The sequence below is a fragment of the Cervus canadensis genome, chromosome 29 (assembly GCF_019320065.1).
Source record: "Cervus canadensis isolate Bull #8, Minnesota chromosome 29, ASM1932006v1, whole genome shotgun sequence".
NCBI classification, from domain to species: Eukaryota; Metazoa; Chordata; class Mammalia; order Artiodactyla; family Cervidae; genus Cervus; species Cervus canadensis.
The window spans coordinates 3,932,229-3,955,511 of record NC_057414.1 but is presented as its reverse complement, the minus strand read 5'-3'; the positions used below and the strand labels follow the sequence as shown (position 1 = coordinate 3,955,511).

At 38.8% G+C, this 23,283-nt stretch overlaps 1 protein-coding gene and 1 long non-coding RNA gene across 4 annotated transcripts; one reads left to right on the top strand and one right to left on the bottom strand.

The window, feature by feature from the left end:
- Window positions 1–9,973: 9,973 nt before the first annotated feature.
- On the bottom strand, window positions 9,974–13,746 carry LOC122430680. Its single transcript, XR_006266369.1, has 3 exons — window positions 13,587–13,746; window positions 11,101–11,178; window positions 9,974–10,032 (listed from the first exon to the last, which is right to left on the bottom strand). It is a non-coding gene; the product is annotated as an uncharacterized LOC122430680 (long non-coding RNA).
- Window positions 13,747–13,806: 60 nt separating this feature from the next.
- On the top strand, window positions 13,807–22,628 carry TMEM126A (transmembrane protein 126A). 3 transcript variants are annotated; one of them, XM_043451517.1, is made up of 5 exons: window positions 13,807–13,944; window positions 16,643–16,741; window positions 20,438–20,631; window positions 21,700–21,814; window positions 22,393–22,628. In XM_043451517.1, the coding sequence occupies exons 2-5, from the start codon at window positions 16,650–16,652 to the stop codon at window positions 22,583–22,585; spliced, it is 594 nt and encodes a 197-aa protein (XP_043307452.1). In that variant the 5' UTR covers window positions 13,807–13,944; window positions 16,643–16,649; the 3' UTR covers window positions 22,586–22,628. The 3 variants fall into 3 exon arrangements, with proteins under 3 accessions (XP_043307452.1, XP_043307453.1, XP_043307451.1); XM_043451518.1 differs by having other exon boundaries at window positions 13,820–13,939; XM_043451516.1 differs by having other exon boundaries at window positions 13,895–14,024.
- The last annotated feature ends 655 nt before the right edge of the window (window positions 22,629–23,283 follow it).

Sequence of the window (23,283 nt, the reverse complement as noted above, 5' to 3'; positions counted from 1 at the left end):
ATAATTGAAGCCAAGGAAGCGATAAAAAACAATGTTTGAAATAGTAATGGCCAAAAGTTTCCAAATTTGGTAAAATCTATAAAACCACAGATTCGATGATTTCTAGATCAAAATGGTGACACAACAGGCCCCTAAACTCTTCTCCCCCCACAGACACACTGAATCTACAGCTACAGAGAAAATCCCTCTGAAAGAAATCTAGTGGCCAATAAACACATGAAAACATGTTCAACGTCACTCATTATTACAGAAATGCAAATCAAAACTACAGTGAGGTATCAGCTCACACCAGTCTGAACAGCCATTATCCAAAAATCTACAAAAATAAATGCTGTAGAGGGTGTGAAGAAAAGAGAACCCTCATACACTGTTAGTGGGAAGGTAAATTGGTACACCCACTATGGAGAACAGTATGGAACTGTTCTCAAAAAACTAAAACTAGAACTAGCGTATGACCCAGCAATCCCACTCTGGGCATATACCCAGAGAAAACCATAATTCAAGAAGATACATGCACCCCAATATGCACTGCAGTACAATTCACAATAGCCAGGACATGGAAGAAACCAAGATGTCCATCAACAGAGGAAGGGGTAAAGGCGATGCTGCACACAGACACATGGGGTATTCGTCACAAAAAGAAACTGTGCAGTTTGCGGAGAACATGGATAGACCTAGACTGTCACACACAGTGAAGTAAGTTAGAAAAACAAATATCATTTATTAGTGCTTATATGAGGAATCTAGAAACATGGTAGACATGAACTTATCTGCCAAGCAGAAACAGTGACAAAGATGTAGAGAACAAACGTATGGATACCGAGGCAGAAAGAGAGGGTGAGATGAGTTGGGAGATTGGGACTGACATATATACACTATTATGTATAAAACAGATAACGAATGAGAACCTGCTCTACAGCACAGAGAACTCTACTCAATGCTCTGCAGTAACCTAAGTGGGAAGGAAATCTAAAAAAGAGGGGATATATGTATACGTATACCTGATTCATGAGCAGAAACACAACATTGCAAAGCAGCTACAGACAATAAAAATTTTGAAAAAAGAAATCTAGAAAACTAGCTGAGCAACTCCTACATATTAGGCAAACAAGAAAATGTACACACCAAAATATGTAGGAAAGGCTGAGAAACGGTCTTGCCATAAGCCCCACTGCCAAATGAATGACACACTGTCGGGGGAAACTTGAAAATCCCAGTTCCTTCCTGAGGAGAGAAGGATTTGGACCCAACACCTAGTGTCTCAACATTTGAATTCCACCTGAAAGGACTTGTAAAATGACTAAACCTGTTTGATTTTCCCATCATTCATCTGTAAAATGGGAGGAATATTTATGTCTTGAGGGTATTGTAAGGATTAATTAAACAACCTAAATGTCCATTGACAGATGAATGGGTAAAGAAGATGTGGTACATATATACAATAGACTACTACTCAGCCATAAAAAGAATGAAATAATGCCATTGCAGCAACATGGATGGACCTAGAGATTATCAAATTAAGTGAAGTAAGTCAGACAAAGACAAATATATGATGTCACTTATACGTGGAATTTAAAATGACACAAATGAACTTATCTATGAAACATACTCACAGACAGACAATAAACTGGTGGGTGCCAAGGATCTGGGGTTTGGGGAGGGATAAACTGAGAGTTTGGGATTAGCAGATGTAACCTATTAAATACAGAATGGATAAACAACATGGTCCTACAGAAGAGCACAGGAAACTGTATTCAATATCCTGTGATAAATCATAATGGGAAAGAAGATGAAAATGAATTTAGAAAGCAAAGTGGTTGTCTAAGGAGGCTTTACTAATAGCTGAGAAAAAAAGAGAAGCAAAAGGCAAAGGAGAAATGGAAAGATATACCCAACTGAATGTGGAGTTCCAGAGAATAGCAAGGAGAGATAAGAAAGCCTTCTTAAGTGAACAATGCAAAGAAATAGAGGAAAACAATAGGATGGGAAAGACTACAGATATCTTCAAGAAAATGAGAGATACCAAGGGACCATTTCAGACAAGGATGGGCATGATAAAGGACAGAAATGGTAGGGACCTAACAGAAGCAGAAGAGGTTAAGAAGAGGTGGCAAGAATGCACAGAAGAACTACACAAAAAAGGTTCTAATGACCTGGATAAGCACAACACTGTGGTTACTCACCTACAGCCAGACTTCCTGGAGTGTGAAGTGAAGTGGGCCTTAGGAAGCATTACTACCAAAAAGCTACAGGAGGTGATGGAATTCTAGCTGAGTTATTTCAAATCCTAAAAGATGATTCTGTTAAAGTGCTACATTCAATATGCCAGCAAATTTGGAAAACTTAGCAGTGACCACAGGACTGGAAAAGGTCAGTTTTCACTCTAATCCCAAAGAAGCAAATGTCAAAGAATGTTCAAACCACCAAGCAATTGCACTCATTTCACACGGTAGCAAGGTAATGCTCAAAATCCTTCAAGCCAGGCTCCAACAGCAGGTGAACCAAGAGCTTCTGGATGCAAAAACTGGCTTTAGAAGAGGCCGAGGAAGCAGAGTCAAATATCCAACATTCAGTGCATCACAGGGAAAGAAAGGGATTCCAGGAAAACATCTACTTCTGCTTCATTGCCTACACTAAAGACTTTGTGTGGATCACAACAAACTGTGGAAAATTCTTAAAGAGATGGCAATACCAGACCACCTTACCTGTCTCCTAAGAAAACTGTATGCAGGTCAAGAAGCAACAGTTAGAACTGGACATAGAACAAAAGACTGATTCAAAATCGGGAAAGGAGTACATCAAGGCTGTATATTGTCACCCTGCTTATTTAACTTCTATGCAGAGTACATCATGCGAAATGCTGGGCTGGATGAAGCACAAGCTGGAATCAAGATTGCTGGGAGAAATGTCAATAACCTCAGATATGCAGATGATACCACTCTAATGGCAAAAAGTAAAGAACTAAAGAGCTTCTTGATGAGGGTGAAAGAGTAGAGTGAAAAAGTCTGCTTAAACTCAACAGTCAAAAAACTAAGATCACGGCATCTGGTCCTAACGCTTCATGGCAAATAGATGCGGGAAAAGTGGAAATGGTGACAGGGTTTATTTTTTTGGACTCCTCACTGCAGCCATGAAATCAAAAGATGCTTGCTCCTTAGAAGGAAGGCTATGACAAACCTAGACAGTGTATTAAAAAGCAGAGACATCACTTTGCTGATAAACATTCTTTATAGTCAAAGCTATGATTTTTCAAGTAGTCAGGTACACATCTGAGAGTTGGACCACAAAGAAGGCTGAGCACTGAAGAATTGATGCTTTCGAATTGTGGTATTGGATAAGACTCTTGAGAGTCCCTTGGACTGCAAAAAGATCAAACCAGTCAATTCTAAAGGAAATCAACCCTAAGTATTCATTAGAAGGATTGATGCTAAAGCTAAAGCTCCAATACTTTGGCCACCTGATGCAAAGAGCTGACTCATTGGAAAAGAGTCAGATGGTTGGATGGCATCACTGACTCAATGAACGTGAGTTTGAGCAAACCCTGGGAGAAAGTGAAGGACAGGGAAGCCTGGCGTGCTGCAGTCCATGGGGTCGCAAAGAGTCAGACATGACTTAGCAATTGTACAACAACATATATGTATATATATATATATAAATTAACTACATGTGAATAAAATGAGTTTTTTAAAAAAGATCCTGCACCCCAGGTGAACACTAAGCCAACTGTCTCAAAGTTGGCAGGAAAATTCACTGCACTTTCTCTTGCCAGAACCCTTACTGCCCACACAGTGTGGTACCATTAGGAGGAAAACCTCTATTCGCATACTCTCCCTGGTGAGGGAAACAAGTAGAATTTATGTCCATCACTCTGACTTTTAAGGGGGCTGCCTGAGGGACCATTCTCCATCTCACTTGAATCCAAGTACCGACAGAAGTGAAGGGGCCAGATTGGGGATATCTAAGAACCCAACCATCAGTGTTCACCAGTCTCCATTACCAGACAGACTAGGTAGAGATCCAAAACCCAGCTTATTACAGCACCAAAGAGGCCACAGTATCAAACAGACCCTCCAGCAGGAGCTTTCAAGAAGAATTAGCAAACCTCTTAAAGCACAGAGAGTATGTGTTCCCAGAAAATATTTGAGTGGCCTCCAGAATCACTAGCCAGGCTAAGTGGAAAAAGTTCTCCCTATACAATTGCAGATTGAAAAATCCGGGAGTGATGCCTGATTCTTCAAATGCTAAAGTCCCAACGAAAAGTAACAAGTCATACAAAGAAACAAGAAAAAAGGCACATTTAAAGGAACAAATTAAATCTCCAGAAACTAACCCTAATGAAACAAACAGAAATTTATTAATTACCAAAAAAAATAAAAATTGTTACAAGGATACTCAATGCACTAAAAGAGAACACAGACACCTAACTGAAATCAGGAAATTATGCAATGAACAAAATGAGAAAATCAATAAAGGAAGGAAACGATGAAGAAGAACCAAACAGAAATTCTAGAACTTAAGAGTGTTGTAAATATCTAGATTGAAAAGTTCAATAAATGGACTCAAAAGCAAAGGCAAGAAATCAGAAGAACTAATCAAGTGAACTTGAAGACATAACTTTCAAACGTCTTTTTGGGGGGTGGGTATAGCTCAGGGGTAGAGCATTTGACTGCAAAAGTTGTTTGGTTTTTTTGTTTGTTTGTTTGTTTTTTGCAGAGGAGAAAAGGAAAAAAATGAATGATGAAAAATGAAGACAGCCTAAAGCACTCTGGGGTCATCATCAAATCGAACCATATATGCATCATGTGAATCCCAGCAGGAGAAGAAAGAAAGAATAAATAATGGTCAAAATATTACCAAATCTGAGGAGAGAAGTGGACATACAAATTCAAGATATTCGATAAACTCCAGTTAGCAAAACTCTAAAGGGATTTGCAATGAGAGATGTTGCTAAAAGAGAAAATCAAGCAGACATGACCACTGGTTGACCAGAGAGTTGGATCAGGGCAAAACGGCTTCTTGTCCACCCTCTGTCCTTAGAATGCACGTTCTGCCCTTGAAAATGGTAGGAACCGTTTTCAAGGACACAGCCTTGAGACAGCAATGTTGTTGAGACCATCCAGATAGCATATACGACTGAACCCAGTTAAGGCCACTCTGTAAACTTAGAGATTCTGACAGGTGGTGTGGAGATCTACTCACCTTGCAGCTGCCCAAGATAAGCCCTGTATGTAAATTCCCTTGCTTAATAAAACTGCCACCCACCAAGATGAAGTGGTCTGCTTTATTTGTCAGTCTCTCCTTGCCCTCCTTGTGTGGTGGCCAGTTTGCAAATCTACAGACACTACAATCAAATTGTCCAAAGTCACAGGCAAAGGATCTTAAAAGCAGCCAGGGAAAAGCAAATTGTTATGTACAAAGGAGCTACTAGTAGATTCTAAGCAGATTTCTCAGTGAAAACTCTGTAGGCTGGAAAGGAGTAAGATGATGTACTTAAAGTACTGAAAGGAAAAATTGCCAACCAAGAATACAATAACTTGGAAAACTGTTCTTCAAAAAACAAAGGAGAAATGATTTCCTACAAAAACCAAAGTTGGGGGCGTTCCTTACCACTAGACCTGCCCTAGAAAATGCTGAAGGGAATCCTTCCAGTTAAAGCAAAAGGACTATAAGCAACAACACAAAACCAGACAAAAGTATAAAACTCCCTGGTAAAGGTAAGTATTCTGTAGTGTGATAATGTATATGTGTAAATCACTTTACAATCTAATATAAAATTGAAGATACAAAAGCATAAAAACTGTCGTAAATTTATGTTAATGGTATGCAATATAAAAGAATTAACTGCATCGTCAATAACATATATAAGCATACCTCATTTTATTGCTTTATTGTGCTTTGTAGATACTTTGTTTTGTACAAATTGAAGATTTGTAGCAACCCAGTCAGACACTATTTTTCCAACAGTATTTACTCTCTTCATGTCTTTCTGTCACAGTTTAGTGATTCTTGCAATATTTCAAACCCTTCACCTGAAAAAGATTATAATTCACTGAAGACTCAGATGATGGTTAGAATTTTTCAGCAATAAGGTATTTTTAAGGCATGTACATTGTTTTTAAAGACATAATACTATCACACACTTAATAGACTATATACAGTGTAAATGTAACTTTAATATGCACTGGTAAACCAAACAATTTGTATGATTTGCTTTACTGTGATATTTGCTTTATTAAGGTGGTCTGGAACCAAAGTCACAATCTCCAAGGTGCGCCTGTAATGAGCAAGGCAGAGATGTAAAGGAGGAGAGATTTTACAGGAAACTGAAGTCAGTATCAGTTTAAAATATACTGTTATAATTTTAAGATGTTTCGTGTCATTGCAGTGGTAATCACAAAGAAAATACCTATATAATTTACACAAAGGAAAATGAGAAGAGAATCAAAATATAAAACCATTCTCAAGACAGATAACGTGTTAAACTACAAAACAAGTTTTTACACCATTAAGAAGACTGAAATTATACAAAGTATCTCCTCTAGCTACAATGAAATGAAACTAGAAATAAATAGTAGAAGAAAAATAGGAAAACCACAAATATATGGAAATTAAACACTGTACTCTTTTTTCAAGTTTATTATTCAATATATATATGTATATTACTCAAATATATTCTGTCAATATACATTACACTAAATTAAAGTCTGTTTCATCAATAGGTATAACTAAAATCCCTCAAATTTCAATCCAAATAGATTCACTTTGTTTAGTATAAACCAAATCCCTTTTACTGTACTTGAACCAATTCACATCATTGCTGGCAGAAGCAAAGCACCATGGACCCTCCTGCATGTCCTTGCTGAGTATACCCAACTGCAAGACTTACCTCTCCTCTGACCCTCCACCCTTTCTATGGCGAGTTACATAGAAGTCACATTCACCACAGCTGACAAAAACAGTTTTTATTTGTTTCCCTCTTTGCACACAGAAACTCCTATGTACTTATATTTTAAGGCAAAAGACAAAGTTTTAATCATGTATTTACATTTTGGTTTCTTTTTTCATAACGACAAAATTGATAGTATCATTATTATCATACGAAGTCAAGTCAGAAACAGAAAGACAAATATCATATGATATCACTTCTATGTGGAATCCAAAAAAATGATACAAATGAACTTAATTACAAAACAGAAATAGACTCACAGACATAAAAAACAAACTTATGGTTACCAAAGAGGGAAGAAGGGGAGGATAAATTAGGAATTCTGGATTAACAGACACACACTACTACATATAAGACAGACAGACAATGAAGACCTACGGCAGAGCACAAGGAGTCATATTCAATATCTTGTAATAAACTATAGTAGAAAAGCATCTGAAAAAGAGCATATATGTATTTATATGTATGACTGAATCATTCACTGTACACCTGAAACATTGTAAACTATATTTCAGCTAAAAAACTTTTTAAAAAAGACATAATTGACATACAACATCATATTAGTCTCAGGTACACAACATAATGATTTCATACATGTATATATTTCAAAATGATTACCACAATAAGTCTAGGTAACCTCCATCACCACGTACATGTATAATTTTTTTTCTAGGAATGGGAACTTTTAAGGTTTACTCTCTTACCAACATCACTTCCAGGTATATAGCTCAACAGACTTCAGAGTAAGATGCTGAGGAGATATTTATACACCAATATCCATCACAACATTATTCACAACAACCAAGTGAAGCAACCCAAACATCCATCAAAAGATGAATGGACAAAGAAATTGTGGTGTAGTGACTTCCCTGGTGGCCCAGTACTCTGTGCTCCCAATGTAGGGGGTCCAGGGGAGATCTCTGTGCAGGGACATATTGTTGTCATTCAGTCACTAAGTCATGTCCAACTCTTTGCAACCTCATGGACTGCAGCAAGCCAGGCTTCCCTGTCCTTCACAGTTTCCCAGAGTTTGCTCAAATTACATCCATTGAGTCGGTGATGCTATGATCCCACATACAACAACTAAGCCCATGAGTAGCAACTAGGGAAACCCACACACCTCAGCGAAGAACCTACATGCAGCAATGAAGACCCAACACAGTCAAAATAAATAATTTAAAAAAAGATACTGTGATATATGCATACACACACACACATATATTCATAAACTGTAATATTGAAAGTGAAGCTAAAGTGTTAGTCATTCAGTTGTGTTGACTCTTTGTGACCCCAAGGACTGTAGCCTGCCAGGCTCCTCTGTCCATGGGATTTCCCAGGAAAGAATACTGGAGTGGGTTGTCATTTCCTTCTCCACGGGATCTTCCGAACCCAGGGATCGAACCTAGGTCTTTAACATTGCAGGCAGATTCTTTACTGTCTGAGCCATCAGGGAAGCCCCAAACTGTAATATTATTCACTCTTAAAAAATGACAGAAATCCTGTCACATGCTATAAAATGGATAAAACTCAGGAACACTGTCCTAAATAAAATACATCAGTCACAGAAGGACAAATAATGTATGATTCCACTCACATTAAGTATATAAAGTAGTCAAACTTATAGAAACAGAAAGCAGAAAGGTGGTTACCAAGGGCTGAGGGGAGTGAAGAGGAGTAATTAGCATCTAGTGGGTACAGAGTTTCAGGGTTGCAAAATGAAAAAGTTCTAGAGATCTATTGCTTAACAATGTGAACATACTTAACACTACTAAACTATACACTTTAAGGTGGTTAACATGGTGAATTTTTTTTTAACATGGTAAATTTAGTAATATGGTTTTTTACCACAATTTTTTAAACTAGAGCCAAATACTATTTAGACTTGCAAAATGCAAAAGATTTCACCACCAAAAGATTTGCTTTCTAAGATAATACTTTGGATAGAATGATACCAGATGGAAATGAATCTATTAAAAACAAAAGAAAAACACTAAAAATGGAAAATATGTGGATAAATATAAATTTTCTTAGTATTAAAGTTATTTCACAGACAAATCACTACTGACATCAAAAAATGGTTATGTGGTATGTAGTTTATAACACGTATGGAAGCAAATGTATGACAACAATAACACAAAGACTGAGAAGAAATGAAAGTATACCATGGTAACATTCTCACTTGTAACGTGGTAAAATATCACTACAAGATCAGTTCGGTTCAGTCACTCAGTCATGTCCGACTCTTAGCAACCACACTGACCTCCCTGGCACCACAGGCCTCCCTGTCCATCACCAACTCCTAGAGTTTACTCAAACTCACGTCCATCGAGTCAGTGATGCCATCCAACCATCTCATCCTCTGTCGTCCCTTCTCCTCCTGCCTTCAATCTTTCCCAGCATCAGGGTCTTTTCCAAGAAGTCAGTTCTTCACATCAGGTGGCCAGCGTATTGGAGTTTCAGCTTCAGCATTGGTCCTTCCAATGAATATTCAGGACTGATTTCCTTTAGGATGGACTGGTTGGATTTCCTTGTAGTCCAAGGAACTCTCAAGAGTCTTCTCCAACACCACAGTTCAAAAGCATCAATTCTTCAGCGCTCAGCTTTTTTTATAGTCCAACTCTCACATCCATACATGACTACTGGAAAAACCATAGCTTTGACTAGATGGACCTTTGTCAGCAAAGTAATGTCTTTGCTTTTTAATATTTTAATAGGCTGTCTAGGTTGGTCATAGCTTTTCTTCCAAGGAGCAAGCATCTTTTAAATTTATGGCATGGCTGCAGTCACCATCTGCAGTGATTTTGGAGCCCCCCAATATAAAGCCTCTCGCAGTTTCCATTGTTTCCCCATCTATTTGCCATGAAGTGATGGAACTGGATGCCATGATCTTCGTTTCTTGAATGTTGAGTTTTAAGTCAACTTTTTCACTCTCTTTCACTTTCATCAAGAGGCTCTTTAGCAAGTTCCTCTTCACTTTCTGCCATAAGGGTGGTGTTATCTGCATATCTGAGGTTATTCATATTTCTCCTGGCAATCTTGATTCCAGTTTGTGCTTCATCCAGCCCGCCATTTCACATGGGTGTACTCTGCATAGAAGTTAAAAAAGCAGGGTGACAATATACAGCCTTGACGTACTCCTTTCCCAATTTGGAACCAGCCTATTGTTCCATGTCGGGTCTAACTGTTGCTTCTTGACGTGCATACAGATTTCTCAGGAGGCAGATAAGATAGACTGTGACAAGTCAAAGATGTTGTTGTGAGTTGAATTGTGACCCTCACCCAAATACATTTTCAAGTCCTAATCCCCAGTACCTGTGAATGTATCCTTATTTGGAATTAGCATCTCTGCAGATTTAAGTTAAAATGAGGAATATTGGATTAGGGTGAATGCTTAACCAATGGTGTCCTTATACGATAAAAGAAATTTGGGTACACAGACACACACAGAGGGAAAGGCCATAGTAAGTCACAAGGACACAAGGAGAACCACCATATGAAAATAAAAGCAGAGACTGCAGCAATACTTCTACAGGTGAAGAGATACTCAGCATTGCTAGAGACCACCAGAAGCTAGAAAGGAAGCACAGAACAGACTGTCCTTCAGCACTTCCAGAAGGAACTAACCTGGCCAATACACTGATTTCAGACTTCTAGCCTCCAAAATAGTGAGTGAATAAATTTGTTATTTTAAGCCACAAAGCTTGTGGTACTTTCCTGGTAGCCTGTGGAAACCAACAGAGAGGTAGACAGTATATGCTAAAGCAACTGTTACCATTTGCTAAAAGAATTATACCTAATAGGCCAATGAAGAAATAAAATAGAATTTAAAAATATTCAGTTCAAAAAATAAAGGCAGAAGAAAAAGAAGGGGAATATAGAACATGTGAAACAAATAGAAAACAAATATTAACAGCAAGATGATAGATTTAAGACCCTAGAATATAAAAATCACTTTAAATATGAATGGCTTAGACATCTTCATTAAAAGTCAGAAATTGTCAATTTCGATTTTTAAAAAACAATATCCAATTATATGCTACCTATAAGAAGCCTACATTAAGCATAAAAACACCAAGAGAAGATTAAAAGTGAAACAATGGGAAAAGCTATGTCATGTTAACACGAATCAAAAGAAAGTTATTGGAGGGACCTACCTGGGGGTCCAGTGCTTAGATTCCATGCTTCCAGCAGAGGGGGCACAGGGTTCAATCCCTGGTCGTGGAACTAAGAACCTGTATGCCATGTGGTGTGAACAAAAAAACAAGAAAGCAAAGTTATTGGAGTGGCTATGTTAATATTAAATAAAGTGCAAAGCAAGGCATATTACCAATTATTAAGAAGGTTATTTCATAATGATACAGAGGTAAATGTTTATTCATATAATAATGAAGCTTCAAAATACATGAAGCAAGACCTGATAGAAATGAAAGGAGAAACAGAATGATTCCCATAATAGAGATTTCAATAACCTTCTCTCAATAATTGATAGAACAAGTTGGTTGAAATTCAGAAAGAATAAAGAATTCTTCGCTACCAATCAACTTACGGTATTGATGTTTTTGAAAATTTGGCACAGCAGCAGCATATACATTCTTTTTAATCACATATGAAACATTTACACAGATGGACTAAAATCTGGGCTATAAATACCAATAAATTTAAAAGGATCAAATAGAATTAGAAATCAATAACAGAAAGGTATTTGAAAAATTAACTACTAGGAAATAACACACTTCCAAAAAACTCACAGGTCAAAGAAAATAGCAGAGAGAATTTAGAAAGTATTTGGAATTAAACTAAAAGAGTGAACAGTGTTTCAAAATCTGTTGTTGCTGTTTAGTCGCTAAGCTGTCTCCAACTCTTTTGGGGCCCCATGGACTGTAACCTGCCAGGTTCCTCTGTCCACGGGATTTCCCAGGCAAGAATACTGGAGTTCCCATTTCCTTCTCCAAGGGATCTTCCCCATCCTAGGATCAAACCCGTGCCTCCTACATTAGCAGGCAGATTCTTTACCACTGAGCCACCAGGGAATGAAAGCAGTACTTGAAGGGAAATTCATAGCATTAAACTCACATATGGAGTAGAAAAAGATTTCACACCAATGATCTCAGCTTTCTCCTCAAGAAATTACAAAAAGAGGACCAACTTAAATCTCAGGTAGGAATAAGAAAGGAAAAAATATAGAACAGAGCAGAATACGATCAAATTGAAAACAGAAAAAAACAAAACAAACAAATCAATTAAATATGAAACTAGTTGAGAAGATTAAAAAAATTACAAATCACTAGCCCGACTGATCAGACATAAAAAAGAGAAGACACAATGACCAATAATAAAGAAATGTGGCCTCACTACAGATTTTAGAGAAAAATAAAAGAAAAACTATGAACAATTTAAGACAATAAATCTGATGAATTTGACATTTCATCCTGTCTTGAAAGAACAGTTTTTTAATAAAATCTCAACGTACAAAATTGCTTTTATTACTCTGGAATGGCTTGCTTCAGATATTGTACAGCACGCACACTTATTAACTTCAAATTAGCTTCAAACCATTGAAAATGACATTGGATAAGAGTACAGAGTGTTAGGGGGAAAACGCGTTCGCACGCAGGCGCGTACCACACACACACACACACACACACCCACACAAAATCTGGTTTTCCCAAACTTTCTCATTTACCTCGGAAACCGCGTACACACACACACACACACACAATCTGGTTTTCCCAAACTTTCTCATTTACCTCGGAAACCGCGTACACACACACACACACACACACACACAATCTGGTTTTCCCAAACTTTCTCATTTACCTCGGAAACCGCGTACACACACACACACACACACACACACACACAATCTGGTTTTCCCAAACTTTCTCATTTACCTCGGAAACTTTCCAGCTTGGATGCACACCCACTTTCCACCCCCAAATATGAAGGCCTGTTTTTATTTTCTGGTTCACTGACAAGCGACAGTTTGACAGTAGATAAAGCCCTCTCAGCGAAGGGGCTGGGGAGAGGTCTGCTCACGTCTCCTATGAAGTTACCCCCCTCCCTTTATCTATCTTAGATACCACTTTCTCCTTAGATAAAGCTCAATTATTTTTCCCAACAACTTCGGCAAGAGCTTTAACAGGATCCTCACAGCTTTACAGAATAACCAATGAGACTGTTTTCCCTCCTGCTTTTTAACAGAGGAAAGTGCCCCCTTCCTGCTTGGTAAGTGAGGAAAGAGGATGCGAGGAGACAGCAAACAGAGGTCTTCAGAGGTTTGGTCCAAGACTTTCGTCAATTGTCCTGACTGATGGAGCCACAAGCCTCCTTTGCTCTCTAGTTTTTCTTTCGCCTCATTCACCTAATACTCCTTTCATAAGCAATACAGAGAAAACAAGCTCCTGCTGCTCTTCGGGCGCTCAAATTATGGTGGCAGGATCAACCAAACTGCACCAGAAGCTCAAGATCCAAGGAAGAATGGAAAATCGGTGGAGCAAAGAAATCTCAAGTACTTTTATACTTCGTTTTAACCGACGACCTATCTCGTATGCCGAGGGCTGTGCAATTTTATATATATGTCTATCCCTCGTATCAGTACACGACGTGTAAACTATTGGCCAGGAAATTTTAAGTAACGTACCCAAGGTAAGAGTTTCAACTAATGGGACGGGTTTCAGGTCACTCAGTTTTCAGACTGAAATCTCACAATTTCCGCAGTCCGTATCCTGAGAGGCGGAGACAGGCTGTAAGCGGTACCCTCTGCGTTATCCAAACCTCCGGCCTCGGAGGCGCAGCACCGCCCACTTGCGGGAAGGCCGAGCGCAGCCTCGGCCCCGGAAACCCAATCAGCCGCCGGCTCCGACACGGCGCCCGCCTCGGGCCGGTTACGTGGCGCCCAAAATGGCCGCGCCCAGGCGACTCTAGCGGAGCGTGGCGTGAGCCCTCGAGGGGCCGGAGGAGACCCGCCGAGGCCGCGGCTGCACGGAGACGCGCGTAAGGTACCGGCGCTCGGGAAGAGGGGCGCCGGCGGGAACAGAGAGATGCGCAGCGGCCTGACGCGCTGTTCTGCCGCAGCGTGGTAATGAGATCCCAGCACTGAGTCACAACGAGAGGGGAGTCGGTTCCATCGGCCCGACCGTCCCGACACTTTCCCCCCTACAAGAAAAGATCTTATATTTAAATTAAACCTCTGGCGGCGGGGGCGGGGAAGGGGAAGAGGTTGGAAACCTGCGCTCGAACTTAATCCCAGGTTTACTGCCAATTTACCGGGTGACCTTGGCCTAATTTAATTTTCATCGGCCCCACTTTCTTCATTGTCTGTCTCGGCAGCTATCTTAGATAACTAATGCAAAAGGCTTTCGAAGTGTTTGTAACATTTAAACGTGGCATTCATTGCTTTAGCTGTGGATATATTATTAATAACCAGGATACATACAGTGACCTACTGCGGACCAAATTAAGGGTGACTTTTAATAGCCACACTTTAGAAAATGGCCAGCTCACAGCAGGAACCTCAGCAGTATGCAGAGCATTGAACAGAAAACTAGTGATAGCATTAGGCGGGACTTTTGGGGGAAACATTTCAGACATATACACTATACACCTTGTATATACTGAATTTGCTTGTTTTTATATCTCTTTCCACCACCCCGCCAACATAAAATTATTCAGCGTTCCTGTAGGTCAGAGATCCTATCATGTTATTGTAACCAAGGCCCTCGGAAAGTTTGAGTCCAGGAAACCTAGACATAAATGTCCAAGCCTGCACTGTACTTAGGATAACTTGAACTTTGTTTAGTTGCTACACTGTGTAGCCTGCCAGGTTCCTCTGTTCATGGGCGTCTCAGGCAAGAATATCGGAGTGGGTTGCCACTTCCTCCTCCGGGGGATCTTCTCCACCTAGGGGTCAAACCCACATCTCCTGCCTCAGCAGGTGGGTTCTTTACCACTGAGCCATCAGCGAAGCACTAACTAGAATGATATGAAATTCAGTGCACTCAGCATTTCGCAAGGCACCCAATGGCTACCCAGTAAAATTTGTTATAATTTTCTAGCAAATGAATAGTGAACCAAGAAAATTACTTAATAATGTAGAACATTTTTTCTGAACTTTTGCTTTTCTTTACTCTGCTGCCCTGAAATATGAGCTAAATCGAATGAACTAAATCTTCAAGCTGCTGCTGCTAAGTCGCTTCAGTCGTGTCCGACTCTGTGCGACCCGGTAGACAGCAGCCCACCAGGCTCCTCTGTCCCTGGGATTCTCCAGGCAAGAACACTGGAGTGAGTTGCCGTTTCCTTCTCCAATGCATGAAAGTGAATTCATCATTCACCCATTCCCTCACTCTCTTACTCCAGCTAGTGCCTAAGTCAACAGACTACCTGCCTGTGGACCAGAGAAAGGTTATCGTTTGTTTCTTTGCAGCCAACCAGAATGAGTTTTATATTTTTTAAGTTTTTTTACTGTTTAGTTTTTCTAAGTATGCAACAAAGACCATTATGTGACCCACAAAGCCTAAAATATATACCATCTGGCCCTTTAGAGAAGTTTGCTGACCTCTGCTCTAGGGCAGAGGTGAAATCACGAGTGTCTTCTACCTACTAAATAAATTCTTTTCCAAAGTAGTTGTCATGAAAGTCAAAGTTGCTCAGTCGTGTCCGCCTCTTTGCAACCCCATGGACTGTAGCCTGCCAGGCCCCTGTCCATGGAATTCTCCAGGCCAGAATACTGGAGTAAGGTAGCCTTTCCCTTCTTCACAGGATCTTCCCAACCCAGCTACCCAACTCAGGTCGCTCGCATTACAGGCGGATTCTTCACCAGCTGAGCCACAAGGGAAGCCCGGTCTTACCCAAATTGGATACAGTTTATGCTTCCACCAGCATGAGTTTCCTTTACCCCACATTCTTACCAGTAATTGAAATTTAATTTCTATTTCCCTGATTATAGTGGTTAAGCACATTTTCCTATTTATTGGCTGTTTGGCTTTCCTCTTTGTTACAATTCCAAATTCAGGAGGATTCCCTCGGGGCTCAGTGGTAAAGAATCCGCCTGGGAGGCAGGAACCATAGTAGACACAGGTTTAATCCCTTGGTCAGAAGATCCCTGGGAGGAGGAAATGGCAACCCACTCCAGTATTCTTGCCTGGAGAATCCCTTGGACAGAAGAGCCTGGCGGGCTACAGGCCATAGGGTTGCAAAGAGAAGTGCCTGTTAACACCGTTTGTCAGTTTTTCTATTGAGTTGGTTGCCTTTTTCTTACTGATTTCTAGTACTTTACATATTCTGAGTACCAACAATGACTCCTTTGTATTGCAAACATTTTCTCTACCACTGGCTTATCTTTATGGTATCTATGAATGAGTTCATTTTAACTGGTTAATACTAGTTTAAAATTTATGTATTTTATGGAAAGTGCTTTTTGCAAATTTACAATATTTTTAAGGGTCACAAAAATGTTCTGTGTTTTCTGAAAGTTTCATGTGTTGTCCATGTTCTGGATTCTGTTTCACATAGAATTGTGGGGGTTTGGAGGCAGAGGTGTTTATGCTAATCAGTTTCATAATCAAATTGATGATTATGAAATGAAGCTATGGCTAACTTTTTTAAGCTAAATATTTATGATCTTCAGAGGGCTTTTATAAGCCCTTTTGCTGTTTTTCTATAGATACACATTATTGAAAAATGATATTTTAATTTAAGGCTCAAGATGAAAAATCATGAACCAGATGGTACTGTCATCAAGGAGAACTTAATTGATATCATAGCCCGAAAAATTAACCAACTCCCAGAAGCAGAAAGGTAAGATCCCTTCTTATACTTAAAAAAATTTTATCAGGTGGATTTTCATCATTGATTCATTTCAATTTAGTTTGACTGTAAACAACATACACTATCAGAAAGAAACTGACATTTTTCTTGCATTGATGAGAAAGACAAGGTCCAGAGAGATTAGCTATTTTACTTGAAGTCAAGGCTAAAATTCGTTTCTTTGGACATTTCTATTAAATGTCTCAGTTTTTCCATTTGGCTTAGAGTAGAAACAAATGTATGTATTTATGGACTAATTTAAATAACAAAATTTTAGATTTTAAAACTGTCTTCTTTCTCAATTCATTACCACTCTTACCACACTCAATTCATTACTATACTTACCAGTCTGAGAGTGCCATGTAACACACATAGCTAGACAAGAAATTTCAGAGAAATGGGATCATAGCTAAAAGATCATTAAGGTATTATTAATTTACATAGGAAACATGCTGATCTTTGAAGACAACACTGAATGAACTGCAGTCCCTACAAAATGTTCTTAGCTCTTCTTCGGAGGCAGCCACTCTAACACTCCATGCAAACTGAAAATCAGAGAAGGAATGGCGTATGCATATGCACAATCAACAGGACAGCAGAGTCTGTCGTATTTGAGGAACCAGTGTTACTGAAGTATAAGGGAAGTGGGCATAAGGTTAAAGAGACAGAGTTTTGAGCAGGGAATGACCCAGCTAACATTTCCAAAGAACATTCCAGTTGTTTTCTGGAAAACAGATTTCAGGTAGGAGAGAAAAAGACGACCACCAGTAGGAAAATTGGCATAGTAATCCCAGTGAGTGGTGGTGGCAGTTTGAAGTGAAAAAAAGGATGGATTTGAAATACATTTTGGAAGTGTAATTTTACTATCTTGCACAAATTCCAATCTTACTGACACCAGCTAAACAAGGGAGAACCTATAAACCCAAAGGCAGTAATAAGAACTTGGTGAGATTTTTTTAAGCTGTTTATCCAATTCTCCTCCCCCCCGACCACACACACATACAGTGTTACTGTTTTTCAGAGGTAATCAGAAAACCTTTTTAAGCAAATAAAAGATATGTACCCATGTTTCCAGGCCAGTGAGGAAGGGAAAGCCACAAAGACTAACACAAAGAAGGGTAGATGTGACAGCCTTGAAGAGGAGGAGGTAGGATGTGCTATTGGGACTTGCACAAAATTAAAAGCAGCAATGGGGAAGTGAGCTAGAACTGCAAAGCAAGCTTTAGTTTGGACGTAAACTGTTTTCAGTCCCTGGCACCTAAGCAGGGCAGACGGCAGCACCTCCGTATCTTTCCCTTGTTCCCTATTTTTCCTGATTCTATTTTATGTATCCTAGTTCTGTTTGAGGGCTTCCCTGGTGGCTCAGAGGTTAAAGTGTCTGCCTGCAATGTGGGAGACCTGGGTTTGATCCCTGGGTTGGGAAGATCCCCTGGAGAAGGAAATGGCAACCCACTCCAGTATTATTGCCTGGAGAATCCCATGGACAGAGGAGCCTGGTGGGTGTTGTTTAGTTGATAAGTCATGTCCAACTCTTTCCAAACCCATAGACTGTAGCCCCCCAGGCTCCTCTGTCCATGGGATTTCCCAGGCATGTGTTATTTGAAAAGTTTTTAAGTATATTAAGCTTGAATATCAAACACTTCACTTTCTAATCTACAAAATAATGTAACAAATTTCATTGCCACTTATTATTTCTGATCTTATATTTCATTTGTTCATGATTCTAGTTATTTTTTATCTTTCCAAAAAACTCCTGAGTTCACATTTCTAAGTTGTATAGGCACTTTTTGGGAACAGTGACCAGCTATGGAGCTGCTAGATAACAATTTTCTATTGAATTATTAATTAAACAACGTGACTTTAAGCCACAGGAAATTCAAATCTGGTTGGGAGACAGCAAACTTTGCTATTCAGATTCCAGTTACACTCCCTGATATATTTAGGGACTTATTTACGTAATTTTTAATATTTAACATTAATATGGAGAAGGCAATGGCAACCCACTCCAGTACTCTTCCCTGGAAAATCCCATAGATGGAGGAGCCTGGTAAGCTGCAGTCCATGGGGTCGCTAAGAGTCGGACACACTGAGTGACTTCACTTTCACTTTTCACTTTCCTGCATTGGAGAAGGAAATGGCAACCCACTTGTGTTCTTGCCTGGAGAATCCCAGGGACGGGGGAGCCTGGTGGGCTGCCGTCTATGGGGTCACACAGAGTCGGACACGACTGAAGCGACTTAGCAGCAGCAGCAACATAATATATCAACATATTATAATGTATATAATAATTATGTATATGGACAAGTTATTTACCTTAGTATTTGTTCCCATGACTAAAAATGAAGAGGATATGTATTTCACAGTGTTATCATGAAAATAACAGTATTTTAGAGGAAATGCTTAAGTTTCCCACTCCCTTAGCTCCCACAAAAATACACAGGTCTTTTCATATTCATGTTTTGTTATTGTTCCGTAGTTCTCCAGGTCCTCATCACAAATACCGTCTTACGTACCCCAAGTTTCGAAACTGCCTCCTTTGTACTGCCATTACTGTTTTAGTACACTTCTGTTAGATTTCAAGTTTATGTATCTTTCAGTCTCCAGTAGTAAACTGTAAAAACACTGGAGGTAGGCAATTTTTGTACCTTCACAGCCAAGTGTGCTGTATGCAGTAAGGTGCTCAGTGACTAAGTGCCAAGTACCACTATGATTACAAAATGACCAGTAAGAGAGGTAATCTTACACAATGTAGAAAACTCGATTAGGAATTCCTAGAAAAGCTGTTTTAAGATTGAGCATTAACCATAGTAGTTAGAGAGGGTATCGTATGGTTAGTCTGGCTAATTAAGACTAGTAAGAAAACTGAGAGACTGAAATGCCTGTGTTACAGGTGGCAAGGCAGGTGGTAAAAAAGTTAAAACGGTAGGCTGAAGACTCTGAATTGGAGTATTTCAATATTCAGCAGTTTTAGGGTTATTTTTTTCCCCTGAAACTAAAGAATGGATAGAATGTGCACTTTAAAACTTATACATCCAATGCTTAAAAACCAGCTTTACCATTTACTATCCCAAAACATCACTTTTATTTCAATGAGTTCTTATGAAGTGCCTAGCATAGAGGATCCCTTAAATGTTAGTACTGTTCCACCCCGGCCCCCCAACCCTGACTCCAATGCTTCACGGAAGATTAATAGGAAACATCAGTTCCACCTTACTGAATGCCTTCTAGGTGTCAGGTGCTGTTGAAACCAAGATACTTGTGTCTTTGTAGCCAGTCTTCAAGTTGTTTACAGGCTAGTTGGGAAGGCTGACATGTAAATCTATGATAAAACAGTACCGCTTTATAAGTACTGGGCGTTGTAGGAGCCTAGAGAGGCATTTAAGTCAGACTCTTCAGAAGCTCTTCCCTGCTATATAAGGGTCCCGGGGCAGGGGGAATTTCCATACTTTACAAAATCACAAAACAAATTGTACCACTGCATCCTTAATGTGTTGGCCAAATTCAGAACCTTTTAGAATAAAAATCTCTATGTAAAACAATGATTTTAGGTTTGTTTTACAGAGCTGTTAAGATATAATAAATATGATCCTAAAATCCTGATTAAGTTCTGTAACATATGCCAGAATTCTTCTTGGAGAGCTTACATACACAATAGAGCAAAGTTACTGTTTTTTCTCACCCATTCAGGAATCTGCTTGAAAATGGATCAGCATATGTTGGACTTAATGCTGCTCTCTGTGGCCTAATAGCAAATAGTCTTTTTCGACGCATCTTGCATGTGACACAGGCTCGTATAGCTGCTGGCTTACCAATGGCAGTGATCCCATTTTTGACAGCAAATGTATCTTATAAAGGTTTTGTAAGTTTACCTTTGAATACAGGTAAGTTCTATTTCACTATCACCAGTAAGTTCACTTTGGTATACAGTTTGCACCTTATGTTAATCCTTAAAGTAGCTATATGATTTAAGGTAGTCACGGCGTACATCTGTCAGACTCGGATGGATAAGACTGAACCTTGCTAGCCTCTGTAAAGCAGCAATTAATTCATATTAGCATGGTCTACCAAACAAGTAAAATAGATACACAGTAATGCTAAGTACTTTCCTTTATCTAACCTATCTTTCCCACAGTGCTTAGTAAGAAATACTTGGAAACTTTAAAAAATGTTGACTGCCTTAACATTATAGTTTCTTAAAGGGAAAAAACATTTTGTGGGAACAAGACTATGTAGTAAATCAAAAAGCACCATATGTGTGTGTATACAGTAGTTATCAAATACATGGAGACTTGATTTCCTTTGGACAATTCACAATATTTGCTGAGTACTCCAAGTTCAGCTAAATCATGAAAGGATTTATGATTTAAAACAAAAAATTGTCACAGGTGGTAGTAAGGAAGGAGGCAGTCCATTTAAATTCTCTTAAGTGCTACTTCAAATTTGCTTAAATTGGATGAGTATTTTGTTTGAATCCCCAAGATCATTGTGGAAAGAGTTTTGATATGCAGGGAGACAATGAAGTGAATAGAATGAGTGAAAACATAAGTTAACTTTCTAGTACCATGTACTAATTTGAAAATGAATAACTTTATAAAAATAAAACCAGACTATATAATATAAAAATGTAAGATGAATTAAATTGTTAAAACAGATTTCCCATGGGTTTAAAAAAGTTTCTTAAAGACAAAAATACTAGCCCAGGTTTGCTAATACAAGTGCACAAAACTAGAAGCAGTGCAAACTATTATATTCAAATGGAAAACAAATTAGGGAATTTCCCTAACATGGTTTTATCAGTTACTCGTTTTAATCATCCATATGTATACCTTTTAACATGCCTTGTAGAAATGCATTTGCTGTATTACTGCTTTAAAATTGCCTATCTGTGGACCTTGAGTTCTTTAAGTGTTTGCTTGAATATCCATTTGCAGAACTAATTTGTTTCCTAGGTGATCTGCATTGTGAAACCTGCACAATAATACGAGGTGGATTGGTTGGTCTTGTTTTCGGTGGCCTGTACCCTGTTTTTTTGGCTATCCCTGTGAATGGTGGCCTAGCAGCTAGGTAGGATTATTTTCCATAATTATTGAAAAACTTAAGTACACTCTTTTTTTAGGGAATATTACCTGTTTGATTTGAAAGCATTAATGAGACTTGTTTTATCCAAGTAATCACAGATACTTTCCAGGAATTTGAAAACACTTCTGGAAATTTATCACACTGATCTCTTGGGTGTGAGGTTCAGGTTCGAAATATAAAGCTGCAAGCAAGTACTACTGTGACTAGTGTGAAAGCTACGTTACATGCATAATGTTCTTAAGAGTTTGTGTGCTACTTCTAAAAGAAAATTCTATCAGAAAATGTGTAGCTATAAGCCAAAATAACTCAGTTATTCTCTGATGAACTCTTGTACCAAACAATCTATAAGCTTCCAGAGGTGAAATGGGGGGGGGAGGGGGGGGAAGGACAAAAGAAAACAAAAGGCCAGTTTTTAGGACTAACAGACATTGAAGAGAATGCTATTACCTTAATCTTTACCCTAAGCTAGTTTTAAGACTTCTGGAATTAATATATGCTGTATACAAATTTATCACTTAATACAACTATCTTTTCTAGTGAACTGTCTCAATGTTTTCTTACAGGTATAATTCAGCCCTGCTACCAGAGAAAGGAAACATCTTAAATTACTGGATTAGGATTTCTAAGCCTGTCTTTAGAAAGATGTTATTTCCCATTTTGCTCCAGACTGGGTTTGCTGCATACCTTGGGTCTAGACAATATAAACTACTTATAAAGGCTCTTCAGTTACCAGAACCTGGCCTAGAGATTGAGTGATTGTTAAGCAAATCTGTACACAAAAATAAAACTATAAAAATAACCTATATCTAATTTTGAATAAACAGAGACTCGTACATAAGGTACAATTCTGGGATCTACAGTATTCAACACTGTCCACTTACTTAAGAACCTAACTTCCTTGTTTTCCCAGTACTTTCTCCCACATTCACTTGCTCTACTCCTTTATATTAACACAAGAAAAAACCATACAGCTGTTTTCATTAAAAACCTCATAAAAGAATCCAAACAGGAATGAAAATGGGGATAGGGGGTGGAGCGGTATCAACACAGTACAGAAATGTTATTTTCTTAATTCACTGTTTTCCATGGGTATTATTCAGAGACTCTTAGAACATATTTAAAAACATTCCTGGGACTTCTCCAGCGGTCTGCTGGTTAAGATGCCACACTTCAAACCCTGGTCAGCTAAAAACAACAAAAACTCATTCCTCTCAGTGATCAATTCCACTATTCTTGCCAGATTATTCAGGCTTAGCTCAAGCTGTCCTAATGATAGGCTTCCCTGGTAGTTCAGTGTTAAAGCACCTGACATCAAGCCCTGAAAGAGTAGCCATGTTCTTCCTATTATTTCTGGTTTTGTTTTTTGAAGTATCAGTCTATTCCTCACTTCCTAAGATTATTTAAATTTTTGAAATGACATGTTGTTTTCCCTTCCTAAAACTTTTCATCTCAGT

What these genes read in the sequence shown, in the direction of transcription:
- TMEM126A (XM_043451516.1), top strand. Translation starts at nt 13,987, where the DNA reads ATGCGCAGCGGCCTGACGCGCTGTTCTGCCGCAGCGTG. An exon ending in CGCTGTTCTGCCGCAGCGTG is followed by an intron (nt 14,025 to 16,642) that starts GTAATGAGATCC and finishes TTTTAATTTAAG; the next exon opens with GCTCAAGATGAAAAATCATG. An exon ending in AATGGTGGCCTAGCAGCTAG is followed by an intron (nt 21,815 to 22,392) that starts GTAGGATTATTT and finishes GTTTTCTTACAG; the next exon opens with GTATAATTCAGCCCTGCTAC.